Source organism: Myotis nattereri, assembly GCF_964212035.1.
Source record: "Myotis nattereri genome assembly, chromosome: 2".
NCBI classification, from domain to species: Eukaryota; Metazoa; Chordata; class Mammalia; order Chiroptera; family Vespertilionidae; genus Myotis; species Myotis nattereri.
In genome coordinates this window covers 137,960,413-137,984,870 of record NC_138076.1, presented here as the reverse complement: position 1 = coordinate 137,984,870, position 24,458 = coordinate 137,960,413, and the positions used below count along the sequence as shown (strand labels likewise).

The window sequence follows — 24,458 nt, the reverse complement described above, 5'->3', positions numbered from 1 at the left end:
TTAATTTCTAGAGAAAGTGAAAGGGAGGGAGTAGGTGGAAGGGGGGGAGGGGAGAGAGAGTGAGAAAGAGAGAGAGAGAGAGAAACAGACATTGGCATGAGAAAGACATATTGATTGCCCCCGTGAGGCTGGGGAACCTGCAACCCAGATACCTACCCCTGACCAGGAATCAAACCCACAACCCTTCCATCCTTGGGCCGATGTTCTAATCACTGAGAAAACCGGCCAGGGCTCTGAGTGTTTTTTAAAAATTATTTTAATTGAATTATTATTATGTAAATACTTATACGTGTAGACAACATAAATTATAAGTTTTTATTTTAAATTATCTATCATGAGGGGTAAAATTTTAATGGACTGAGTCTCCTGTTGAGATGGATGCTTCAGAGGATCTTCTGAGCCCTACCTCATAACAATGCAGGAGAGCAATATGGGTGACAGGTATGCCTTTCCTTTGTCAGGCTAATGCAGGCAAAGGGCTCTTTGTGAAAGGGGACGTATGAAACAGAGTCTAGAACACAGGTACCCACCCAAACAGTTTTAGGAGTGTAGATGTAAGAAGGTGGAGGATCTGGAAATTGACTCCTTTAAAATTATTTCCAACTCTATACTTCTTGAAAGTCTTTGCAGATCTCTCACAGCCATGTGAAGACCCACTGTTGTATATCAATCACTACAGTTAACCAGTTACATTCCTTACAGTGTCACTGCATATCTGTACTAGCAATAAGGGAAATCTCTTATACAAACAATAAGTAAAACCAAAACTTATATCCTTAGTTATAGGAGTTCTGTTCAGCTAGTCTTCAGGTGGTTCTCCAGGTAGATTTCTCGATAATTTAGTTGTCATTTTGATGTGATCCTGGAAGGAGATGAGCATCTCGCCATCTTGACTGGAATCCTCCACAATCAAAAACTAAAACTTTTAACAAGTCAGAATACTTATCCTATCTAAAAAAGACAAAAAGGGTAATTGACCGTACCTTTGCTACACTTCCCATTGGCTAATCAGCGCCATATGCAAATTAATTTGCATACTGCAGGCAGGGCTGGCCAGCGCCACACGCCCTCTGGGCCGGATGAGGCCCTGGGCTCTGGGCTTCGGCGGCGCGATCTTGTCACCTAAGCCCCGCCCCAGCTGGGACCCCCAAGTGCCGCCTAAGCCCCATGCGCCTAAGCCCCGCCCCAGCCGGGACCCCCGTGTGCCGCCTAAGCCCTGCTGCCAGCTGGGACCCCATCGCGATCCCAGAGCAGGCAAGTGCAGAGGGGAGGGTGGCAGGTGCCCAGGTGGGCCTGCTCCTGGGATGCCATAGCGATCCCAGAGCAGGCAAGTGCAGAGGGCGGCCCCCAGGTGGGCCTGCTGCTGGGATGCCATGGTGATCCCAGAGCAGACAAGTGCAGAGGGCGGCCCCCAGGTGGGCCTGCTTCTGGGATGCCATGGTGATCCCAGAACAGGCAAGTGCAGAGGGCGGGCGGCCACCAGGTGGGCCTGCGTCCAGGCCAGCGCCACGTAGTAGCCATCGCTGCCAAAGAGCAGCCCCATGAGCACACTGAGGATCATCCCGACATATTTGTAGCTGCTGTAGGCCAACAGCTGGAAGGTGCTCAGGTCACTGCGAAAAGTGGCCAGGTAGGGTGGCCCGCCCCCAGGTGGACCTGCTGCTGGGATTGCCATGGCAATCCCAGAGCAGGCAAGTGTGGAGGGCAAGCGGCCCCAAGGTGGGCCTTCTGCTGGGATCACGATGGCGATCCCAGAGCAGGAAAGTTCCCCACAGGCAGCACCCAGCAGGGCCTGCCCCCAGTCTCTGAAGTGATCCGGTGATCCATGAACAGGAAAGTGCAGCCTGCAGGCAGCACCCCACCCTGGCCATAGTTCAAGGGAGAGAAAAACATGCACTGGAGGCCAGGAGCCTGAGATCAAAACAGAGGGGCACCTGCTCCACGCCTCCTAGGTGTGGCTGGGGTCAGGCCCCCAGCAGACACACACACACACACACACACACACACACACACACACAGCGCCTGCTCTGAGCCTCCAATGCGGCTGGGGGCAGGCCCCCAGCAGACACACATACACACACACAGGACGCTTGCTCCGAACCTCTGCTGCCAGACTGGCAGTCAGTAGGATATCCACTGAGGGCTCCTGGACTGTGAGAGGGGCAGGCTGGGCTGAGGGAACCCCACAGAATTTCGTGCACTGGGCCTCTAGTTTAAAAAATAAAATGCCAACAAAGTGATATTACCAAAATAAATACTACTGCACTTAACATGTACCACTTTGCATTTACAATTATCTTACACATGCGTTATCTCATTTACATCTTCCCATCATCCTATGAAGGAGATGTTGCGTCCATTCCACCTGTTTTCACAGTGAGGAAATTGAGGATCTGAGAAGTGACTTGTTTACAGAAGGTGGAATTAAGATCTTTTCACTCCTAGTGTATTTTTTTTTTCAACACCATTTTTTTTTTCTTTTTTAAATTGATTTCAGAGGGGACGGGAGTGGGAGAGAGATGGAAACATCAATGATGAGAGAGAACCATTAACTGGCTGCCTCCTGCCTGCCCCACACTGGGTATCAAGCTCACAACCCAGGCATGTGTCCTGACTGGTAATCGAACTGTGACCTCCTGGTTTATAGGTCGACACTCAACCACTGAGCAACCCAGCTGGGCTATAACACCATTTCAGAGAGTATTCTTGATTCAGAGAGTATTCTTGAGTCCTTACTGTCGATAAGGCAAAACTTTGGATTGTAGTCTGAATCTTTCTGTTAACCCTGCTGCCATTGTCATATTCGTTGGGTAATCTACTTTGTGTTAAGCACCACCCTCTATGCTCTTAGGCACTCTCAGGCCTTGCAGATAATCTCTCAAATAATCCATGGATTCTGTCATCAAGGAGTTCACTCACAGTAGAGAAGAGTTATGCATATTAAAAAGGTAACTATTGGACATCACTGGAGAATCAAAATAGTACCATTGCTCTTTCTCAGGAGAATAGTAAGCAGTACTTGGACGTAGTCCAACAGTCTTATCACAGCAAGAAGCTCCCTTTGTTTGGCATGGGGCCCATGCTTTCTGGGCCTAGTAATCAAGGGACTCTAATGAGTAAGAGAATTCTTATAGAAAATTCATAATATACAGTGGCAACATAGAGAGGAATCATGTATTGTAAAATTTACCTTTGAAAATTCCTTACATGGTTTTCAATATATAACCCAGAGCAGTGACTGAAATATGTAAAGTGTTCAAGTGTATATTGATTGCCTGTATGCAGTATGAGATACATATATAAAAATTTTTACAATGTTTTTAATTATATTATTGAATTTGTATAGGACTCAACTCTCTATCCTTTGGTCATGTGATATCCACCATGTATATTAGATAGTTTTATGGTATGAAATTAGAGAGAGCTTGTGTTTTGGAGTGTTTTGTTTGTTTGCTTGCTTTTTTCAGACAGAAACTTGAGCATATTCATATGATAAGTGTAAAGACTCAGTGAGTAAAGAGAAGTGGAAAATACAAAACAGGAGGCAGAAAAAGATGCCATCCAGGGGACCTTAGAAATTTTCTGACAGAAAACAATTATATTAACTGGATTCAAACTTTGGATAGTTTACTTAACTTCTCTGTGCTTTAGTTTCACCATCTCTAAAATGGGGATAATACTTTGACCTACCACACGGGGTCGTTTTAAGGATTAAATTAGTAAATACAGCAAAGAGACCCTGACACATACTAAACATGAAATAAATATTCGCTGTTATTTGTTTTGTTTACATTGCACTTTTTCTTATATATTTGATCAGAGGTTCTTTGTATATTTTAAATTATATTTTCTTATTTGTATAGTTAAGCTTGCCTATACTTTTGTCTACTTGATTAATAAATAGATCTACTTACAGTAGTAATGTATTGTCCTATTTTAGTCTAACTAGATGTTGTTGGTTCTGTAAAACATCTTAAAAGTCTTTCTAAGATGTTATATTAAATGACATCTTTTTCTAGCCACACAGTTAATCAACTCAATATTCTGTGATACATAAGATATACATATCTATTATATGATATCTGTTATACACCAAAAAAAATGTAAGTATGTGTAGGATTTGAGAATTAATGAAAGCTTATAAAATATATAATTTCTTCTTTCTGAAACATATACCTATTTAAATGACTATTATTTCAAAGTAGTCTTTTGATCACGGAAGTAAATAAAAATGGTCTTCTAAAAAAATAGTATAGCAATATAGGCAGGAATGAAGAGGACAGGCTCCAGTCTTACTGTGGAAGTAACTATAATGACCAGGAACTGAGTAATAATAAGTGGAATTGAGGTGGCTGTCTAGAACCAGAGCTGAAGTAATATATTTAAGGTGTATTTCAATAGAAGAATTGATAGAACCTCATGTTTAATTGATCATAGGGATTAATATTTATACTGTCAAATGTAAATGAGCTTTTATTCATTGTTGTTGATATATGGATGTGGTGAATTTTTTATTCCCTTGATTTTTACGTTATTCCTAAACTGCAACCAAATTTGTGAGATATAATAGGCTAGCATTAAATTTATTAAATTTTAAACCATCTCATGATATTTTGTTTAAACCTTAATGAAAATCAGCAGGGTATAAGTGAGATCAAGTCAGACCCAACTCAGTGTTTTGGTGCTTGATCAATGGCTGGCACTGAAGAAGATTTCCTTGCATAGCGATTGAATTATCACCACTGTTAGCAGATGGTGCACTGTAATGTTGAGCCCATAAAATTAAAATGTGTTTTATAGCACAGTGGAAATTTTTGAAAGGCCTATAGTTCCCTTTAAAATTGAGACTTTTTAATACTATAAATTTATATCTTTCTCATAGTATTGTCTTCATAATGTTGTCTTTCACTGGTGTATGTTGAAAGAATTCTCAAAAGGGAATATCAAATACTGTGTAATATGTAAGTTTAAAATGTTCACAATAATATTATTGCATTTTTATCACATCTGGATCTTGTGCCATTTACACAGAAGATATTTTTAAATATTTTGTGATTCAATTTTGTTTTGCAGTGATCAATATGTCGGTAAAATTTATTCCAAATCCTCTTCCTTTCTGGATTATGTCAGAAAGTCTCTAAAGAAGCTTGGATTAGATGAGTCCAAGGTCAGTGTATGATTACCCATTGTTTTCATAAAAACAGGAGAATTTCTATGGGGTAATGAATTGAGATAATATAAAATCATTTGCCTTCTATTTTTCTCTTATTTAGTGAAAACATTCTAAATTATATTGGAACCAAACCTCCATTACCTTTATTTCAGTTTACCTTTTAGGTTTATTCAAGGAAAAACATGCCAATCCTCAAATCAAAATGGGAATTGTAAGTAAAACAAGAGACAATGGCTTTAATTTTGAACTGCTTATATTTGATATATAGCTGATTATATAGCTAATTACAACTAAAAATCTTAAATTCAAAAAGCCTTTAAGCCAATAATTGAGAACATATTGTTGAAGACAAAGAGTTAAGCCAATTGACTACTACTAATAAATATTCTAACACTGAGAAAAAAATTCTCAACATGATTTAAATGATTTATCTAAAATATTAAGTTTATATTTAAACTTATATTAAGTTTAGCTTAGGATCACTCTGGTATTTTGATTGATTATAAGTTGAAATAAAGAATAAAATATGGTTAAAGGAATGAACTATGTCTCTTGAAAGAGAAAATTTATGCAGATATGGTTATTTCAAAGCAAAAGGTTATTTTTAGTTATTATAACAATTATCCATTTACTCTCCAGTTGCTTTATTGCTTAAAGCAAGCAGACTGGTACAAAACAGTTTCCTCCCCCTGTAAAATTGCTATTTAAAAAAAGTATTTCTAACTCATAGGATTTAAGAAAGATTAAATGAGGTAAGTACATAAAAGACCGAGTGAACACAATGTTTGCTCATAGTAAATGCTAACTAAAGAGCACTAGTTTTTATTCTGATCTTTGTATATTTACTACTTATCATGGCACCATTAATATGACTCCTGTAAGTATTTTTATTAAGTCACCAAAATGAAGATCCTTCTAGTCTTGAATAAATTAACAAGAATAGACACTTTTATCATAGTTATTTTATTTCTAGGTTTTGTAAAATATTTTTAAGCAGATCGATCCTCCTTCCAATTAGTATAAATTAGTGCATATCTTTATTGCTGTCTCAATTTCATGTCTTGCATTTAAAATCAAGATCACAAACCTACACATTATTTTCACAAATAAAGAGCTAAGTTTTTATTTAAACTAAAAATATATTATCCTTTGCCAAAAACCAAACAGTAAAAATCCAGAAAGAATGTTACTTATCCTTTCAGATGGCTTTCTCTTCCCAGATTTATCTTTAAAAATAATCCTGGTAAATGTTCCTTAATATGCTTATTTTGTTACTGATAAGAATATTAATAATAGTTCATGTTTACTAAGTACTTACTATGTGATAGTTATGTTAAGGACATTTCAACTTTAACTCATTTATTCTTTTTTTTCAATCTTTAATTTCTTTATTGATTAAGGTATTACATATGTGACCTCATTCCCTCCATAAACACCCCCCCACTCATGCCCTCGCCCCCCTGTTGTCTGTGTCCATTGGTTGGGCTTATATACACGCATACAAGTCCTTTGGTTGATCTCTCCCCCTTACTCCCACCCTCCCCTACTTTCCCTTTGAGGTTTGACAGTCTTATCTCTGCTTCTCTGTCTCTGGATCTATCCCTTTTCATCAGCCTATGTTGTTCACTATATTCCACAAATGAGTGAGATCATGTGGTATTTATCTTTCTCTGACTGGCTTATTTCACTTAGCATAATGCTCTCCAGTTCCATCCATTATGATCAATACTATTATATTTCCCAATGCAATGATCTAGAAAGAAAGGCTCAGAAAAAGGCAAATTGGTTTCCTAGGGTCAAAGAGCTAGCAAGTGGTAGAGCTGGAACTTAAACACAGATTCAACATGGAAACTTCAACATTACCCATCACCATACTAAGAAGTGAAATTGGAAACAAAAGTGAAAGAGACTAATGTAGATGAGTGTCACCATGTAAAAATTAGTCTTAAATGATTAACTTTATTAGTTAAGAAGGACAAAAATAGTGCCTCACTAATTTTCTCATTATACTATTGAAACTCATTGAAAACAAATATGTTGAATAAAATTGGTTAGAAAAAGAAAAGGAACAGGAAAGTACAGAACAATATAAGATGTTTAAAAGGATGTGATGATGAGAGGAAGCAAATAGCTGAGTTTATGTAATTTGGGATTTGTTTGTTTTGGGTATTTGGGGGGTTTTGGGTTTTTTTGGCCTGTTTTAATTTTAAGCAACAGGAATTAAGAAACTTGTGTTCATCAGGCAAGCATGGATGGGAATAGAATAAGTAATTAAAACTAGACTTATATTTCCAATCGAATACAAAATCCTATTTTTTTCTTCCACATCATGAAGTATCAGTGTTAAAATGAAAGTTTTTACCACAAGCACAATAAAGAAGACACATATGTATATGTATAGTTTTATTTTTTAAATAAAATTAATTTTCTAAAAAAAATTAATTTTCACCTAGGATTCTGACTACTAAAAAGTATCAAAACCACTTAACTTTAAAAGAGTAAATATGCCAAAATATTTAAAAGATCTTTGACTACATTTATAATCATTTGTTAACAAACTGTGTAATTGAAAGTGTGGTATTTCTGAACTTTTAAGGTACAGTACATTTCTTCATATTTAAAACTATGTAAGCAAACGAAGTTCCTAGAAAACCTCCTAACATGGTCTGAATACATTTTTAGTCTCAAGAAATCATGTTAAAAGTGGAAGTACACAGAGAACATTCACAGACAAATCATCATTCCAGAGACCAAGCTGCCTGTGCTGGGTACAAAAGTGGCTCTCGATAGCTTAAAAGATTAAGTTCTGTAGTCAGTTGTGAAAGACAGCTTTGGATATTTTCTCTTAGAGCAGGATTTCTGAATCTCAGGAGTACTGACATTTGGATAATCCTTTGTTGTGGGGGGTGCCCTGTGCATTGTAGGATGTTTACCCACTAGATGTCAGCAGTAGCACCCTAGTGCTAATAATCCAAAAAAAAATTAATTTAAAAAAAAAGCCTCCAGACATTGCCAAAAATGCCCCTAAGGGGCAAAATCAGCTCGGTTGAGATCCATGTTTGAGCATTTGTCATCTGGGTAATTCCATTTGCAGTCACCTAACAGCTCCATTATAAACTCCATGTTTTAAAAAAAAAATGCCATGTTACCCCAAGAAACTTGGAGAGGCGAAGGGGGGAAGAAGCAGTGATTTTGAAGACTTCTTATTCAAAATGATACCCTCCTGGATCTTTATTTATAGCCCTAAGGATGATATTGTTTCAGCCCCACATAATATATATAAGTCTATTTAAGAAAAGAGTTTAGATTTTACAGTAAAGGTAAGCCCAACTCTATGCCACTGAAAACAAACTGTGGCAGAAAACCAACTCCTTATATCAGCAGGTATACTGTTTATTAGGTGGATTTCTTAGAATGAAATGTTACAGTAAAATTCTTGTAAAGTTCAATTATCATTTTAAAACATTTTAATAGAACTTTAAAAATGTTTAAAATCCTAGTGACAGGCTTTATCTAGACCTAAAAAAAAAAAAAAAAGTTACTCTCTATCTTCTGTTCCAAACTTTATCTCATCAAATTTCAGAAAGCCTCCAAAATCATCTTTAAGGATTTATGTTTTCCTCATGATCCATAACACTTTATCTTCTTCTGTATTACTTTCCTGTCTTTGTCTCCTTCCCCATGCGCACGCGCACACACACACACACACACACACACACACACACACACACATACACATGCGCGACTTTAAAAGCATCAGAACAGGTATTGTTTGCTAAAAAAGAAAAAGAAAAAAATGAACTACAGTATTGTCCATAAGAAGAGGGGAATAAAAGGTGCTTTTGTTCTAGAGCTTGTGTGTGTGTGTGTGTGTGTGTGTATATGTGTATGTGTGTGTGTGTGAGAGAGAGAGAGAGATACACATGTAACAAATACTCAAATAAATGAAGAAGTAATTTCAAGTATTGAATTGATGGAAGGGGGTTATGCTGTTGAATGGACAAAGTTGAAACCCACCAAGCTAGAACTTTAGTGGAAGTAGATAGAGGATAATTCAAAAAAATATCTTCAGCCCTAACCGGTTTGCCTCAGTGGATAGAGCATCGGCCTGCGGACTGAAGGGTCCCAGGTTCGATTTCGGTCCAGGGCATGTACCTTGGTTGTGGGCACATCCCCAGTAGGGGGAGTGCAAGATGCAGCTGATCGATGTTTCCCTCTAATCAATGTTTCTAACTCTCTATCCCTCTTCCTTCCTCTCTGTAAAAAAAAAAAAAAAAAAAAAAAAAAAAAATCAATAAAATATATTAAAAATAAATATCTTCAGATATTTTTCCAAAGCAGGTCAACAAAAGCAAAACTTTTCAGACCTAAATCATTTAATTATTCATCAACAAACATTTATTTTGAAGAATCTCTCATATGCCAAGAAGAGTGAAAACTGGAACTACAAAGATAATTAAGACCTAACCCCTGAGAGAAGAAAATGAATAATTGTAGCACGAACTTGTAATAAAGTACAGTGGAGGCATAGGGGAAAGGAGTGACTTACTTTACCTGTGAAGATTTTACAAACGGCTTTGGTGCCTTAGCTTGGTCTTGAAGGATGCATAAGAGTTGGCTTAGCAAACAAGGTGGGAAGGTTGGGAGTAAGAGATTAATTTCAGGTGTGGGGGGAGTGGAAGGACTCTGCAAAACCACAGAGAAGTGAAAAACATGCTTCTGGACTCAGCATTGCTGGAGCATAAAGCAAGTAAGGGAGGCAGTGGTGAGAGATAAGGTTAAAGATAGGGCACATGTGGAGGCCAACTAAACTGATCTTTGGAAGTTAAATCAGCGGTTGATCAGGACTAATCATAGTAGTTTAAATACAGGTGGGAGGGCAGGAGTCGTTCCACAGTTGGCCAACAGAATTCATTTCTTGTGGTAATGTATTCTGTAATGATCTAGATCGAATGAAACCCTCTAACCCTAAGGAAACAGTGGATTCCTGATACAGATTAAATTTATGGAAAACCTGTCATCTTTGCTAATATGAGAAAAACATGTGCATTATTCCTATAAATAAGTTCCTGGTGGTTTTTGCAACCACCAAGGTAATAATTGACTCACAGGAAAATCATTCATGGATGTTACAACCATTGGGTAAAAGATTTGGGAGGAATAGGATATTTACAGTCTCAAAGTACCTCTCACAGATGATTTATTCATTACAAAAGTGAATAAGCCTGGTCAACATGCTATCCCAAGTGATCAAAGTTAGCATCACCATTAATGGAACAAAATGACATCATCTGACTCTGTCTTTTACAGCATGTACTTAAAAGCATCAATCCCAGATGTGGCATTGCATTTGCTGGTCATGTCTCTGGTCGCATTTAGTCTGGAACAGTTCCTCAACTCTTTTTTTGTCTTTCATGACATTGACATGTTCCCTCCCAATGTATCTCTATATCATATATTCAAGCCCCATCTCTATATCAATTCAAATCACTACTTACAGTAGTTCATCCCTGTAGGGATGCATTATCAGAATTATTAAATAATTTGCTTTTATAAAGATCTTAAGAAGAAAGGCAGTTATTTGATTGCAAGGAATAAAGATTTACTCGGCTTTGTTTCAATAATTGATGAGTGGTTATTCCAGGAATATGTATACTTACAAAAAAACAAAAACAAAAAACTAGTCTCTCATCTTCATAAGAACCCAGAAAGATACAGCCTCGCCTCATTGGGATGTAGTTTGTTAGTGGGAGCAGGATTGAAAACATAGTGACTGAATTACTGTTACTATTTTTTTTTAGCAATAATTCATGTTTTCTAATCCTTCACCATTATAGTGATTCACTCCTGAACTACCAACTATTTCACTCTTTGTCCTAGATCATTTTTCTCTACAGATTTTTGCTTACCAATGGGTTATTTATTCATGATTACGCTTCTCACCTTTAACAAACTTTGTACATCACTTTTAGTCTCCTTACCCTGCCTCATGTTGACCAAGCTTATTCACTTTTATAATTAATAAATCATCTGTGGGAGGTACTTTGAAACAGAAAAAGAAGGTCTAGTTGACTAATTTGGCTGAATTTTATATGTAGATTGTGCTATTCAAATTTTATTTTCATCAGCTAGTAATTCAACAGGTATACATTAGAAAATATGAGAGTACTTTATGCATTACATTTTCCTTTCTTTTTAAGAAAACCTGCATCTTATTGTCCATAACTTCAAGCTTAGGGAGATTAGTTATACACATAATTACATCATTTCTAAAATAAGAGTAACCACCCTGGCTGAGTAGCTCAGTTGGTCAGAGTGTCATCCCTATTCAACAAAGTTGTGGGTTCAATCACTGCCAGGGTACATATAAGAATCAATCGATATTTCTCTCTCTCTCATCTACCTCTCTGTCTCTATCCCAGTCCTTCCCTCCCTCCCTTACTCTCTCTCTAAAAACCAATAAATAAATTTAAAATAAAAATAAGCATCACCTCTGTGTGTGTGTGCTCCAGAACATTCTCACTGACACTAATTTTTTGAGTGATCACATGGATAACTTCCTCTGTCTACCAACCTAAGACTGTCAGGCCCACTTCAGCCTCTTTGCCACTCCCTAGACTGGACAGCTAATAGACCTTAAACCCACATTCACCTACCTTAGTTCTTGAGCTAATTATGACCTTCCCAAGGGTATATCAGCATCTTCAATCCCTCCATCTAATGTTGACAACTAGGTCACTTGCTAATTCATCTTCTGATCACATAGGAAATGGGGGGTTCTGTGAATAACTGTATATCTCATCTGTTCACCCATTTCATGTTAAGTTGAAATGTGGTCCACCTTTGCTTATCTGGACCCCCCTTATGTAAAACTATAAAAAAGACAATTTTGATAAATACATGGAGAAAAAACAAGTCTCCCATGGAAAATAATTCCTTAAGTATGGGCTACACACAGTGATTTTTTTCCCAAGCATACAGTATAGAAAGGGGAGTAAAGAGGAACTTTACAGTGGAGAAATGTGACAAACATTATCTCAGCCAGGTAATCAAGGTCAACAGCAACAGTGATAGGTCATATTGATAGTATGTGCCTTTGATATAATGTAGGAACATTGAACTTCTTTGGTCTTTCTCTCAAAAACCCATAACCCTAGCCTAATTATGAGCAAAACATCTGACAAATCCCAGTAAAGGAACATTCTGCAAAATGGCTGACAAGTACTCAAAACTGCCCAGGACATCAAAATCAAGACAAGTCTGAAAAATTCTCACATTCAGTAGGACTAAATGCAATGTGGTGTCCTGGATGGGGTCCTGGAACAGAAAAAGGACATTAAATAAAAATTAAGGAAATCTGAATAAAATATGGATTTTAGCTAATAATAATGTACCAATATTGGTTCATTTATTATAACAGATAACCATATTGTAATGTTTAATAGGGGCAAGTAGATATATAAAAACTGTTATCTTCGATATTTCTATAAATATCAAGTTTAAAAAGAGTTTATTTTACAAAGAACAATATGAGAAAAACTAGTTTTTTGAGCCTTTGCTTTGTGTCAGATATTGTGCTATAAAGCTTGATTTATGTTAGTTCACTGAAGACTAAGGATGATCTTATGAAAGGAGTAGTTACCCTCATTTTATAGGTGAGGAAATTGAAACATAGGTTAAATGGATTTCCTAAGGCCAAAATCTAGGAAATTTGGGATGGAGGAATTCCAATTCAAACTGTCTAACTCTAGACCCCATGTTCCTTTTTGTCATTTTTATATAACTTGTTAACAGACATCGAGCAAAAGAAGAATGTTTAATAGTTTTCCAGAACTAGTGGTCATCAGACAAATAAGCCTTTGAGGAAGAAGAAAGAGGGAATTTGTGCTTACCAGCAGACAAAATAAATGCACATCTAAACTAGACTGAACAATTTAGATATGAAATAAAAGCAGAAGAATTTAAGGAATCCTGAATCTCATTGAAGAAAAAGAAATGCTTATATCCAGAACTTTGACTCTTGAAACTTATCCAGACAGGATGAAATTGGTCAAGCGTTTGAAATGTGTTGAATAATACCATATACTTTTTAACACATAGACTATCTTTAAGATATAATAACTGTCCAAAAATTATAAGAACTGTGGAGGGAAAATCTATAACACCTAAATATCACTGCCCATTTACTCCATCACCCTAGTTTTTCTTGAGGACTAGATATTTCTCTGAACCCAAACTATAGCCCACTGAGTTAGTGCCCTATTAGGAAGCTTAATTATATTACTCCCTTTTTCTGGAGTCTAGGGGATGGGCAGCAGAGAGCAATGGATTTCATGACCAATACTCCCAGTACCATTCAATTAAGTTTCCACATATGTCTACCTAAGTACAATCTACACCAAGCAGTACCTCAATTGTGATACCTTCCTTTATCTCTAGGATGTTGTGCCTACCTAGGCTCTCAGTGACTTTAACACTCAGTAATGTTATCTTTAAAATTAGACCATGGCCTGGCTTTTGTGGCTCTGTTGTTGAGTGTCAACCTATGAACAGGAGGTCATGGTTCGATTCCTAAGTTGTGGGCTCAGACACCAGTGGGGGTGTGCAGAAGTCAGCTAATCAGTGATTCTCTCTCATCATTGATGTTTCTGTCTCTCCTATCCCTTCCTTTCTGAAATCAATACAAATATATTTTAAAATTAAAAATAAAATAAAATGAGACCATGAATATATATATATATATATATATCAGAAGCCTGTTACGCGAAGATTCGCACAATAGGCCTTCCTTCCCCTGGCTGCCAGCACCAGTTTTTCCCCAGCACCCGGGACCCAGGCCTTTGGCCCAGCCGCAGCGAGGCTTGGCTTCTCCCCTGAGGCTGCAGCGGAGAAGCCAAGCCTCTTCAGTCTTCATTGGTTTTCAGTCTTCAGTCTTCACTCTGGCTGGAGCCTTCATTCTTCACTCTGCGCCTGCGTAACCGCCATCTTTGTTGGGTTAATTTGCATATTCATCTGATTGGCTGGTGGGCATAGCGGAGTGACACCAATTTGCATGTTTCTCTTTTATTAGTGTAGATATATTACAGATTGATATTAGGATTAAATGAGATAGCGCATCTTTATTTTTAAATTTTCATACAATCTCTGTGATCTGATCAGTCTGGTAGTTGAGCATTTGATTGACAAAGTTGATTAAAGCATGAAATCATACCTTATACATTGAATATTTTACTTCAAGACATATTAATATACTTTTACTCACCAAACATTTAGTGTAAGAACAAAACCATTTGTTTTGCTTTGTGAAACAGGTTTGCATATAGTTTCACTATTTGAAATTTTACCTGAAAATTTTGCATCAAACATATTTATAATGTATAATCTATAACGTCCAGCTTTGTTTCACATTAAGTGAAGCAACAGACTTCCATATTTTAGAGAGTAAGCTGAGATTCTCACTTTTTTTCTTCAGAATCCACAAAAACAACAGATAGAGAAACAGAAACACAAATTTCTTTGACAAAATCAGACAGCATGTTAAATCTCAAACCCTGGGTTTTGTGAAGTGCAATGAAGGTAAAGAGGGATGCATAAGGGTTCCAAGAGAACATGCCTAGGGTTACAGATCAACAACGAAACCAACATAATACAGTTCTCTGAAGTAGCATGTCCTGAGCAGCAAAATCAACAATTCCTGGTTTAGGTGGTGCTTCCAGTCTGGCATAATTGAGAAACAGAATATTGGAGAACCCAAGAATCTCACTGAAACACCATTTTTGTAGGAAGCAGTGTGCTGGTGAGGCAGGAGCAAACAAAGATTGTGTGTTGTCTCATAACTGCTGATCTCAGATGGCCAGAGCAAAGTAAACACTGAGACTAACTTACACACACAATTTTGGGAGATGAGAATTTTTTCTGGCTTGAAGTGCAGGCCCGGATCCAATCCAATATACTCTAGTGCAGAAACTTGGTTCAGGGGTATGCATTTGAGTCAAAATGGGCAAAGTTTTAAAAGGATCTTTATTGGAAAGCTACACTAAAAGTTGGATGAGACAAAGCCTCACTTTTTTCACTGTTATACTTTTGTATTTTTTAAATTCAAAAGAAATCTAGTACAATAAGAAAAGGAATAGAGGCTTTGCAAAAATACAAATTTATTTGTACATTTGCAAAGAAATGAGTACAGATTTGTTTACTCTTTTTGTCCATTCTTTCATTTGTTTTGACAACAACAGTTTCCTCTGGTGAGTCTCTTTTACCATGCCTTTCACAGAGGCAATCAACTCATAGAAACAACTTTTTGCATTCATATTTCATTGATTACATAATATTTATATTATTTTATTACAATAATATAACTAGCATAAGTGTAGAAACAAATATAGTTGACTCAGTAAGCATAAAGCTCACCTGGTGAAAACTGAAACATGTGGGTGATCTAGAAAGTGACCTGCTAACCACAAGGGTTCACTGAACTATGGGTATCATATGTTTCAGAGAAAGAAAAATCAAAAAATAATGCTTTTTCATAGATTAATTTAGTTGATGTTAGAGGAAATAACAAATATGAATTTATGTCATTTTTGTGTTTCTATTATTTTGCATTATTTTCTCTAGAATGTGTAGTTTTAGACAGTGTTTTAAAGATTAATTTTATTCAAAAAATATTTATTGAGCTCCTACTATGTGCCCCTAGCATAAAAACAAGTCAGAGTAAATATTTCATCACTAATGGTTGAAATTAAACAATATTAATAGGATGTTATTGGTAATTTTATTTGTGATATGCTAAATAACCTATATTGATACAGCAGAGTTAAGTAAAAAGAATTTAGATTTATATTGACTTGCTTCATGAATATCCTCAGAGCTCTTCAGACACCTTTACATTTGTTGTTTTTTTACTTTTGGGTGTGTTTGATAAGAAAAAAATGTTAATTATTGTTAAATGTATTGTTGTTGTTTTTTCTTGAAGCTGCCAGAAAAAATGATAATGGACTACTATGAGAAGTATAAGCCTAGAATGAATGAGCTGGAAGCTTTTAATATGGTAAATCTCCGAATTAAATGTATTAAATTGGGTTTGTTGCTAGACTTGAATAGGATCCTATTAAATTTTATTATGGGGCCAACAAATCTATGTTGTTTTTCTCTTATTATAGAAAAACCGTTTGGGATCACTTCCTATTTGAGAACTATATTAGGTGTCAGTAATGTAATAAAGAGAACACATGGTAGATTTCTCTTAAAGTGTATTATAAATGTACAGAAAGAAGTTTCCGAGTTCTTTGAACACATATTGCTCTCAATTCTGTTATTTCACAAGCATTCCTTTTAGTGAATTTCATTCTTAGTGCCCATTTAAAAGCTTTCCATCACATATGTATGATGGCTTTTGGATTCTACCTCGAAGTTACTTAAAGGACATTCTTTTTCTATTAATAAAGAAAACTTTTGATCTCTGCAGTATTCATTTTCTGTACATGTACAATGGGTATTGAAGATTTGGCCATATACAAACTTCTATAGATACATTTTTTTTAAACATAATATTAAGTTAGTGGCTATCATTTTTTTTTTTTCCTTTTAAGTAACACCATCCAACTTATTCTTTCTTTTAGTTGAAAGTTGTTCTGGCTCCTTGTATAGAGACATTGATTCTTCTGGATCGACTTTGCTACCTGAAAGAGCAGGTAAGTTGTGTTATTTTTAAATGCATAATAAATATATTTATTAAATCCAGTAATTTGGATCCACTTATATGTAGGATAAATTTCTTTCACATAAAACTTAAGATTAAAACATAAGATAATCTTTCTCATCATATTTTCAAAGTTTAAATATTCACTCCATCTTTTTAAAACATAAACATGTGCATAACAGATGTTTTCAGCAATGCTACCATAATAAAGCTTACATTCTTTTAATTGTATGGTAATTACTATACAGTAGGCAGTGAGCACAAATTATCATATATGCCATATTGTACAGCTAACAGTAATAAAGACCAGACATATAAGATATCATATATATGTTACATTTTGTAAGAATTTGCCTTTTATTTCCCTTTTGAATTTTGGGGCATATGTACTCTGCAGTCAGAAACTTCTTTCTGATCAATGAAGACTGTGTCTGTTTTTTTGTGGTGTTTTTTCCAATCTTATTTATCTATGTTGAATAACTAAAAATATTGTCCTTTTGGCTATCTTAGGGAAAATGTTTTTTGCAGATTTTACTCAGCTTTGATCAAAATAAAGTTTTGTGAACTGTTTAAATTAAACCCATTTGTGGACTCAGGCTGTGTTTCCACTATATAAACCCTTTATTTTAACAATTCTGTTTTATCATATGGGGAGGTTTGCTTTCTTCTTTTCAACAGGCTACTTAGGACAAATGGATTTTAATAAATGTTTGCTTTTGTTCTAATTTGTATTTATATGGAGAAAGGCAGTTTTTGAGTATTTAGAAAATGATGTGTTTTCCTAAGCTACTAATTCAAAAAGTACTAAAACCTTTGAATCAGTCCTACTTTACTCATCATTTCCCTTTTCAAAACAATTTTTATTGACTTAAGTATAATAGGCAATAAAAATGGTATGCACAAAGATTAATAGACTGGTAATGAGATAATAGAAATCATATAAATATTAATTTGTTAATATTTTTAATAATACCTTATAAAATTAATGCATATTTATTTGGAAATTTAAAATGAACAATATAAAAAAGAAAATTAAAAGTAACAATAATGCAACCTTTAAGCACTAACTATTAAATTTTTGGTTTGTTTTTTAGTGCTTCTCTCTAATATATATATATATATATATATATATATATATATATTGGAATATATGTGCACATAGTTTATACTTTATTTAAAATTGAAATCAAATTATAAATTCTATTTATATCTAATTTGTTTCATTTATTTAATTTAAAAATGTTCCATCTCATTAAATTTACTACAGAAGCTGAATAATGTTTCATCATATAATAATTTAAGTAATACCCAATTGTTATTGGCAAGTTTCAGTTTTTCACAATCACAGCAAAGAGTAACCTTGTAGTTCACTCTCTATGTACATCTTTAATTGTTTTCTCAGTGTAAATTCCTGAAAGTAAAATTGTGAATGTTAACTTTATTGAACAAAGAATCGTTTTATTTTATATGGTTTGTTTTTACATAGTTTTTAATATTACATTATATAGCCTAACCGATCTCTCGTTTTTACCTTCAATAAATGGTTTTATTTCTAAATCACTTATCAATTTGCAGGAAGATACTGCATGGTCAGCACTTGTGAAGTTGTTTGATCCTGTGAAATCTCCCAGATGTTATGCTGTTATTGCTCTGAAGCAGCAGCAATGATGTCAATAGAAGCAAGGTATTAGATGTATCTGTTTGTGGAACCTATTCCTAATTTTTCTTTTCTAAACATTTATGTCATGTCATGTAAATATTTTTTAAGATATTGCCTTCCTTGTATTTGAAATTAACAATAAAATAATAGCTAACAACAGAACACCATAATTCATTTTCTCATTGTCAAAGCATACATTTAATAAAAATAACACATGAAAATATTATAAAAGAATTGATCTACATTCCTGATTTAGCATATCAATAGGACATTGTATTTTGAGCTTTATTTTCTTTTTTGTTGTTTTTTAATCCTCACCCAAGGACATTTTCATTGAATTGAGAGAGAGAGAGAGAGAGAGAGAGAGAGAGAGAGAGAGAGAGAGAGAGAGAGAAACACCGATGTGAGAGAAAAACATCAATTGGTTGCCTCCCATACTCACCCTGACTAGGGATCAAACCCGCAATCTAGGTGTGTGCCATGGCCTGGGATCAAACCCACAAGCATTTTGGTGTATGGGATGACACTCCAACCAAGTTACGTGACCTGGCTGAGCCTTGTTTTCTGTTCAATATTTGAGACCCTTGATATTTACTGTATATCACATTTTGCCTTTAATTTATCTTTAAAAAGAGGAAAGGTATAGGTGTAGGTATAGTAAAATTAGTTGTACTGAAGATTATTTGCCTTTTTCCTTTACCTTTTGGAAAGATTTTTCATGTTATCAAAAGGTAAAAATCCACATTTAAAGGAAAGAAATGCCCAGAAACCAGGCCGGACATAGAAAGTGCCTGATATAAATTATATATATATTTGTATTTTAATCTAAGTTACATGATGGAATATTCTATGCCCTTAAAGGGATATGCATCTGACAGTGAGATATTTATTTTTAAGGATTCTTAAGGTTGTTTATCTTAAAATAAAGGGATGGGTTGGCACTTAATGAAATCACTTTGTGCTCTGTAAAAAGCCACTTAGTAAAGCAAGAGTGAGAGAGCAGGCCAGCACTATGCCCAGTGTGGTACATGTTTTTTTTTTTATTATCAGAAAACTGGAGGTTTCTAAACACTCGGAAGAGGTGAACAGCTAGAGAAAGTCTTCCTTGTCGCTTAGCTAGAGGCTGTATAAAATCCTCCTAACCAGAGAAATAACTGCTTTCTTAAATGTTGGAGTCTATCCACAGATGAGAAGAATGTTTTGCTTTGAATTTCAATATCAGTGGAACTACATAGAGCTTCCCTATATTTTAAAATATTTTTGCTGAAACCGGTTTGGCTCAGTGGATAGAGCGTCGGCCTGCAGACTGAAAGGTCCCAGGTTCGATTCCGGTCAAAGGCATGTACCTGGGTTGCGGGCACATCCCCAGTAGGAGATGTGCAGGAGGCGGCTGATCGATTTTTCTCTCCCATCGATGTTTCTAACTATCTCTCTCCCTTCCTCTCTGTAAAAAATCAATAAAATATATATTTAAAATATTTTTGCAATTTTTAATTAATGTTTTTTAATTTTTATTAATCAGAGGCACATGTATGATTCAGGCATCTAATCAACATGAGATGGCCTATATGATCACACTGAGATAATAACATAGCAAAAAGCAAAGGAATATAATACTTTGGTGGGATTGTAATGTGTGTAGATTTTCATCTCATTAAAACTGCTCTTTGCGAACTCATTTTCAGTTGAGCTAGAGAATGTGGTGCATTGGTGGGAGCATCAGTTCTGACAGTTCCTTTCTGGGTGAGCCAATATCTCAGAACCTCTGTTGTAAAGTGGAGTTTCATATAAAATTTATTTTATGAATGCCTACCATATATCAGAGATTATGGTATGCCCCTGTCCTCAAAGAGACCCCAGTGCCATGAGGAAGAAAGACAATAATATTACTAATTACAGTAGTTAAAGGTTTAGGGGGGAGTCAGAGAACAGAATTCTTCAGGGATCCTTCAAATTGATTGACTTAGGGCAGTGGTTCTCAACCTTCCTAATGCCGTGACCCTTTAATACAGTTCCTCATGTTATGGTGACCCACAACCATAAAATTATTTTCGTTGCTATTTCATAACTGTAATTTTGCTACTGTTATGAATCATAATGTAAATATCTGATATGCAGGCTTTATTTTCATTGTTACAAATTGAACATAATTAAAGCATAGTGATTAATCACAAAAACAATATGTAATTATATATGTGTTTTCCGATGGTCTTAGGCGACCCCTATGAAAGGGTCGTTCGACCCCCAAAGGGGTCGCGACCCACAAGTTGGCGACCCACAGGTTGAGAACCGCTGACTTAGGGGAAGAACGGTGCAGTGATATTAGTACCATGGTTTAGATTCATGTGAATTAAATTGTTTTGTGGACTTGGGTCAGTCACTTTATTCAGTGTACCTCAGTTTTCTCATCTCTAAAAGGCACATAATAATAGAACCTATATTAAAAAGGGTGTTATGAGGATTAAAAGAATTAAAAATATGTTATTAAACTCCCTTAAAATATTGTTAGATAACTGGTTAATAATGCACAACTATAGTTTATTAGAACTTTCTGCAATAATAGAGGACACTGTCCTGACAATCTTTTTTTTAAATATATTTTTATTAAACTCAGAGAGGAAGGGAGAGGGAAAGAGAGATTGAAACATCAGTGATGAGAGAGAATCACTGATCAGCTGCCTCCTGCACGTCCTCTACTGGGGACACAACCCAGGCATGTGCCCTTGACCAGAATCGAACCTGGGACCCTTCAGTCCCCAGGCTGACACTCTATCCACTGTGCTAAACCAGCTAGGGCTGCCGTGACAATTTTGACAGTTTCTGAAGGGGCAAGTCTGAGGAGGGTATTCATAGAACTTGGGAGTCTGGGCTCAAGTGGTTTAGGTGGAGAACAGACTGGGATTTGGAAAAGTTCATGACACAATAGTTTTATGATTAGTATCTATAGCAAGGCGAGAGTCTGAAGCAAGTCTTGATAAGCAAACTGTTGCTTAGTAAGTGAACTCTTTGCCAAGGTGAGCAGATTGTTTGTCTGAGATAAATGAATATATGGGAATTTCCTGAAACAAATAATGAAGTTATTTAGTAGTTTACAGCTTTATCTTTTTTGGGCAAAGATTTCCTGTAACAAACAAATGAATCATGTTGACACATGTGGTCTCAGTTCTTAGACCCATTGCTCTCTTCTATTGATGCAGGTACTTACAGTTCTCAATGTAAAAGCACTTAATTTCAGACACTGTGCATAATATAAAAGCAATAGCTGTATATGTTAAATGCCCTAGAGAGATAGAAATGGAAAATTAACCATATTTATAACATTGACACTGTAGGAAAAAAATATGTTCTAAATCAAACACTGTGGACTTGATTGTTGGGTGAAAAGCATTGACTTACATATAATATTACTTGCTGAAATAATCTGTTAAGATTGATGTTTATTCCTAGGGTAATTTCTAACTTAGCATGTACTCCACATCTATAAGTATAAATGCAGAGACTTGTACAAAAGGCTTTTCCACTCTACATGCATTCTTTGATTTGTGGGTTTAGCCACTATACATAATTATTATTATCCATATTTATTATTATTACCCCCTTTCAACATACATAGTTATTCTAGAGTCTTTGTCATGAGGTATGAAGTTCAATCCTTTCCTATATGGCTATGAGCTAAATTGATTATTTTTTGTTTTGTTTTGTTTTTCCCCTAGGTTTCTGCTGCTCTTCTACGTTCTTTAAAGTTTTTTTTTTTCAAAACACATCTAAATATTTTGTTTAAATCTCAACTTTACTTCATTGTTGTAAAGTCATTTAAAAACACCGTTACCATTAATTCTTTATAAATGTATATAATCCAGAGACATACTGTAAAAATATGTGTAGTTGGACAAGCTTCTGATCTTTACTATTGATGATCCTGACTTAATTAATATCCAGGAGGTCTACAATTGATAGGAATTATCAAGAAACACAGATGAGGCTCCTGAAATATGTCTGTGTACTCCACAGAAGGAATTTGTAACCATGGTGGATTGCATCTCCCAACAATTATCAGGCACATTTCTAAACCCAGCACCCAACACCATGCCTACAGCTTAAAATGTTCGTGGTGAGTATTTCTTAATGAATGTATCAGTTCTACCTTAAATCACTCACCAAAATGTCCTTTAGAATAGTATGTGATACATTTCTATCTTTATATACTATAAAGCATTGATTTTTGCTTAGGTACTATCCTAAGCACTTTACTTGTGTTAACTCATTTAATACCCAGAATAACTCATGAAGTAGGTATATTATTTCCATTGTCCCATTGTATAGATTAGCAAATTGGCAGAAGTAAACATTAATCTTCCCTCATTCTTGGCCTCACATTATTTCTACAAACAATTTTGCAAATACAGTGTCTGGCACACTAGAAAAAAAAAATGACCTGGCATTTAGTGAAGCTGAAAAACAAGTCCCTGTCATAGATAAGCATGGTACTCAGAACCTCCTACAACAACATCAGAATTACAATTAGATTACAAAACAACCATCATTCAGGACACCTGAAATCTAGCTGAACATAAGTCCTATAAATAAGGGTATTAAGAAGAAGCCACATCCAGACTGATAGTAGGGGAGGAGATGCAGAACAGCTGGTCCCACACCCACAAGTGGCAGTTAAAAATTGGGAGGGATAGCCCCTACCAGGTAGCTTGGTTGGAGCATCATCCCCTACACCAAAAAAAAAAAAAAAAAAAAAGTTGCAAGTTAAATTCCCAGTCAGGAGGCATTGGGAGGCAACCAATTGATGTTTCACTCTCACATCAATGTTTCTCTTTCTCTCCCCCTTCTTCTCTCTCTGAAATCAATAAAAACATATCCTCTTGTGAGACTAAAAAAAAAAATTGCAGCGGTCCCGCCCTAAGGAGTGACTGATTGGTCCTGGCCCTACATCGGAACCCCCACCCCAGGGCTCCAGTGCCAGGAAGAGAAGTCATCATAACTCCAGGCTGTAAGAATCAGCATAAATTGTGTCTGAGTGAGATGATGGACTCCTAGAGTCCCAGACATTCCTCTTGAAGGACCAGCACATGGATTTACTCAGATGAAGTTGCTCTGAGCTCCAGTGCTGTGGCAGCAGCTCCAAAGGCACCAGGTACAGATGAGGAGGAACTGAATTGTCTGGCTTCAGGATGAGGGCTTGAGTGGTATCTTTATCTCAAGACAGGAGTGCTGGCAGAGGTCATTATTTCCTTGCTGAGCCCCCTCCCCCCAACACAGGGAGTCTGCGTCAATCTGGTTCACATTATTTGCACCGCCCTATTGATTCCTTGAGACCCTACCCCACCCAACTGTGTGCCCACCCATGCCACGTCCAGTGGCTTTTCCATATAAATGGCTCTCTTGTCTCATGTTGCAGACTTTTCCTAAAATCCCTCAAAAAAAGCAGCATCTGGCATCTGTGAAACCCCTACCTGGCACTAGTGGCAGCCAGCCTCAGTTTGCAGGTTGGCCTCTCCTGGGAATCTCCAAGCCCAGCACAAATAGTAGCCTTCTGAAGGTTGCTCAGTAGCTCATTCTGGGTGGCCCCAGGCATGGCACAGGTAATAGCTGACCTTGTGCCTCCCAGAAGGCCTCAGAGGCATTGCACTCAGTGGACAGCTTCAGACCACACCAGATTACAATCTTACCACCTCCATGAGTGACACACTCAAGGGACAAACTCAAGGGGCACCAAAACCCCACTGAATCAAGTCCTATTCCATGGGGTCAGCCCCTGCACAGCTACTCTACTGTATTAACGGATGGTCCTTACAACTGATTCGCCTAGGGATCAATTTTTCCCAGTGACATGCCAACAGCAATCAAGACTCAACTACAACAGAATAGTGCACACAGCCCACATGGGGTGCACCTGGAGCACCCAGCTCAGG

General features: G+C 36.3%; 1 protein-coding gene across 2 annotated transcripts in view; it reads left to right on the top strand.

The window, feature by feature from the left end:
• METTL25 (methyltransferase like 25) overlaps positions 1-23,418 on the top strand; it is a gene marked incomplete at its 3' end in the record, with an annotated part of 103,303 nt that extends 79,885 nt beyond the window's left edge. Inside the window, exons 9-13 of one of the 2 annotated variants that reach the window (XM_081084172.1) lie at positions 5,074-5,167; positions 16,149-16,223; positions 16,795-16,866; positions 18,450-18,558; positions 22,248-23,418. In XM_081084172.1, the coding sequence (XP_080940298.1) occupies positions 5,074-5,167; positions 16,149-16,223; positions 16,795-16,866; positions 18,450-18,542 (334 nt within the window). Of the gene's footprint in view, positions 1-5,073; positions 5,168-16,148; positions 16,512-16,794; positions 16,867-18,449; positions 18,559-22,247 lie in introns of those variants that run through there. The other variant, XM_081084173.1, reaches the window with a different exon arrangement.
• Between the last annotated feature and the right edge of the window lie 1,040 nt (positions 23,419-24,458).